At 57.4% G+C, this 2,500-nt stretch overlaps 1 protein-coding gene across 1 annotated transcript in view; it reads left to right on the forward strand.

Moving 5' to 3' along the window:
• Positions 1-958: 958 nt before the first annotated feature.
• Positions 959-2,500, forward strand: part of ENH_00037940 (hypothetical protein, conserved) — a gene marked incomplete at both ends in the record, with an annotated part of 5,153 nt that continues 3,611 nt past the window's right edge. The window contains one exon of the mRNA XM_013580556.1: positions 959-2,500. This exon is cut by the window's right edge and continues 1,338 nt beyond it. Within this exon, the coding sequence (XP_013436010.1) occupies positions 959-2,500 (1,542 nt within the window).

A 2,500-nucleotide genomic window follows, 5' to 3' on the forward strand; every position in this document is an offset into this window, starting at 1 on the left:
CGTACACTGCAGCTTGCTGCTGCTGCGGGCGAGCTGTCTGTACACCTGAACAGCTTCCCTTCCCCCCGTTGGGCTGTTGGGAGAAAACAATTTCTTTTTGATTTTAAAAGTAAATGTTTTTGAAATAAAACACTTTATAAAACACTTTATAGTGTTTTATTTCAGAAGTATTTGTTTGAATTGGCTGCTGCTGCCGGTACACTCTGAGGTGTACAGACACCGCAGGCCAGTGGACCGCAGCCGCGCATGCAATGCTGCAGCCTCAGGGCTTCCAGAAAGGCTAAATCTTGTTAATTATTTGAAAACAATTTATTAAAGTTTTTTATAAATTTAGTTTTAATTCTTTGGAAGCAAATCTGTCTTTGAAGCCGCAGCAGACAAAGGCTGGCGGCTGCGCTGTACGTACACCGCAGACCTCCCTATACACCCCAGAGCTGCCCGTACACCCCAAAGCCCAGAGCCCGATCTGCTGCCTGGCTTCTAGTGGAAGCTGTTGACAAGCCCCAGAGACGCAGCAGCAGCAGCAGAAGCAGCAACACCAGCAGTTGAAGCAGCAGCAGCAGCAGCAGCAGCAGCTGCTGCTGCTGCAACAGAAACCGGGCCGACACAGCAGCCCAAAGTCGGCTGCCGCAGAGAGAAGAGCACTTGAAGTTTAAGAAGCTGCTGCAGCAGCAGCCACTGCTGCTGCTGCTGCGGCTGCAGCAACTGCTGCTGCTGCTGCTGCAGCAAATGGAAAACGTTGCTTCTGCTACGGCCCTCGAAGTATAGCAAGCAGCAACACGTGGGCCCGCTGCAGCAGTTCTTTAGGTGCCAGTCGCCTAGGAAAGCAGCAGCAGCAGCAACAGCAGCAGCAGCAACAGCAGCAGCAGCAACAGCAGCAGCAGCACGCAACAACAGCAGCAGCAACACCCACCTCATCGACAACTGTAGGACCCCTTTGCCGCACTCCTGCTTGACAATGCGGCTGCTGCTTTTTCTCTTCAACTGCCTCTTTGCTGCTGCTGCTGCTGCTGCTGCTGCTGATGTGCAGCGGCTGACTGTTTCCGAGCTGAGAGACATGCTGCGTGCAGCGCGTGCAGCAGCAGCAGCAGCAAACACAGCAGCAGCAGCAGCAAAAGGCCCAGCAGCAGAAGCAGCCGCTGGAACAGCAGCAGCAGCAGAAGCCGCAGCAGCAGCAGCCGGAACAGCAGCAGCAGCAGCAGCAGGAGCAGCAGCAGCAGCAGCAGAAAGCTTCGAGCTGCTGTTTGTTGCCTTCACCAGCAACACGTCAACAGCGTGGGCAGCTTTGGCCCGGCCCTTCAGAGCAGCAGCAGCAGACTATGCGCGCGTTGCTGCAGCGCAGCACGAGGCCCTCACTCAGCAGCAGCAGCAGCAGCAGCAGCAGCAGCAGCAGCAGCAGGGGCTGCTGCTGTTGCCCACAGTCTCTTTTAGGGAGTTCGACTGCGCAGCAAATGCTGAGGCCTCTTCTCTCTGCACTGTTTGTCTTGCAATACCCATGCACCCCACATTCCTGCTGCTGCGGCGGCCTGCTGCTGCTGCTGCTGCTGCTGCTGCTGCTGCAGAGGAAACGTCCAGCCCTGAGCTAGCAGCAGCAGCAGCAGCAGCAGCAGTTGACGCTGTAGTTGTCGACGCCTTCAGCCCCACAGCAGCTCCCAGCGGAGGGGATTTTGTGCAGTTTTTGCTGCGCTATGCTTCTCCCTTCTCCGCCCCAGCAGCAGCAGCAGCAGCAGCAGCGGAAGCAGCAGCAGCAGCAGCAGCAGCAGCAGCAGAGGACAGATGCGTGATAGACGTGGAGGGGCAGCAGCTAGTGGAGCTGCTGCACTTTGACAGCAGCGCCGGCAGCAGCATGCCTTCTTTCTTGCTTTGCCTGGGGCCCCACACGCAGCAACCAGCAGCAGCAACAGCAGCAGCAGCAGCAACAGCAGCAGCAGCAGCAGCAGCAGCAGCAGCAGCAGCAGAAAGGGATGCTGCGCTTTCTGCCTTCCGAAGAGCTTCCTGTACGTACCCAAGAAGGAATTTGTTTCTTTTGTCTAGAGACCTTACCCTTTGCTCCAAAATCAGCAGCAGCAGCAGCAGCAGCAGCAACAGCAGCAGCAGCAGCAGCAGCAGCAGCAGCAGCGAGAGCTCGTTTATGCTGCTCGCGCTGCAGCCTCTCGCTGCTGCTGCTGCAGCAGCAGAGCAGCAAGGAGGACAGCCCACGGAGCGGCAGCAGCAGCAAGAGATGATGACTTTCTTGAGGAGACAGTGGAGAGACAGCAAAGAAAGGCAAGACCTCCTTGAAGCAGTCCGTGTTCTCAGCAGCAGCAGCAGCAGCAGCAGCAGCAGCAGTAGCTGCAGCAGCAGCAGCAGTAGCTGCAGCAGCAGCAGCAGCAGCAGCAGCAGCGGGGGAGGAGTCTGTGTCCCGCTGCTGCTGGCGCAGGAGAGAGATTTCTTCCTGCCTACGATGGACGGCGGCTGCAGCGGCGCTGCTGCTGCCGCTGCTGCTGCTGATTACCAAGCA

Source organism: Eimeria necatrix, genomic scaffold (assembly GCF_000499385.1).
Source record: "Eimeria necatrix Houghton genomic scaffold, Enh_scaff279, whole genome shotgun sequence".
Taxonomy (NCBI): Eukaryota; Apicomplexa; class Conoidasida; order Eucoccidiorida; family Eimeriidae; genus Eimeria; species Eimeria necatrix.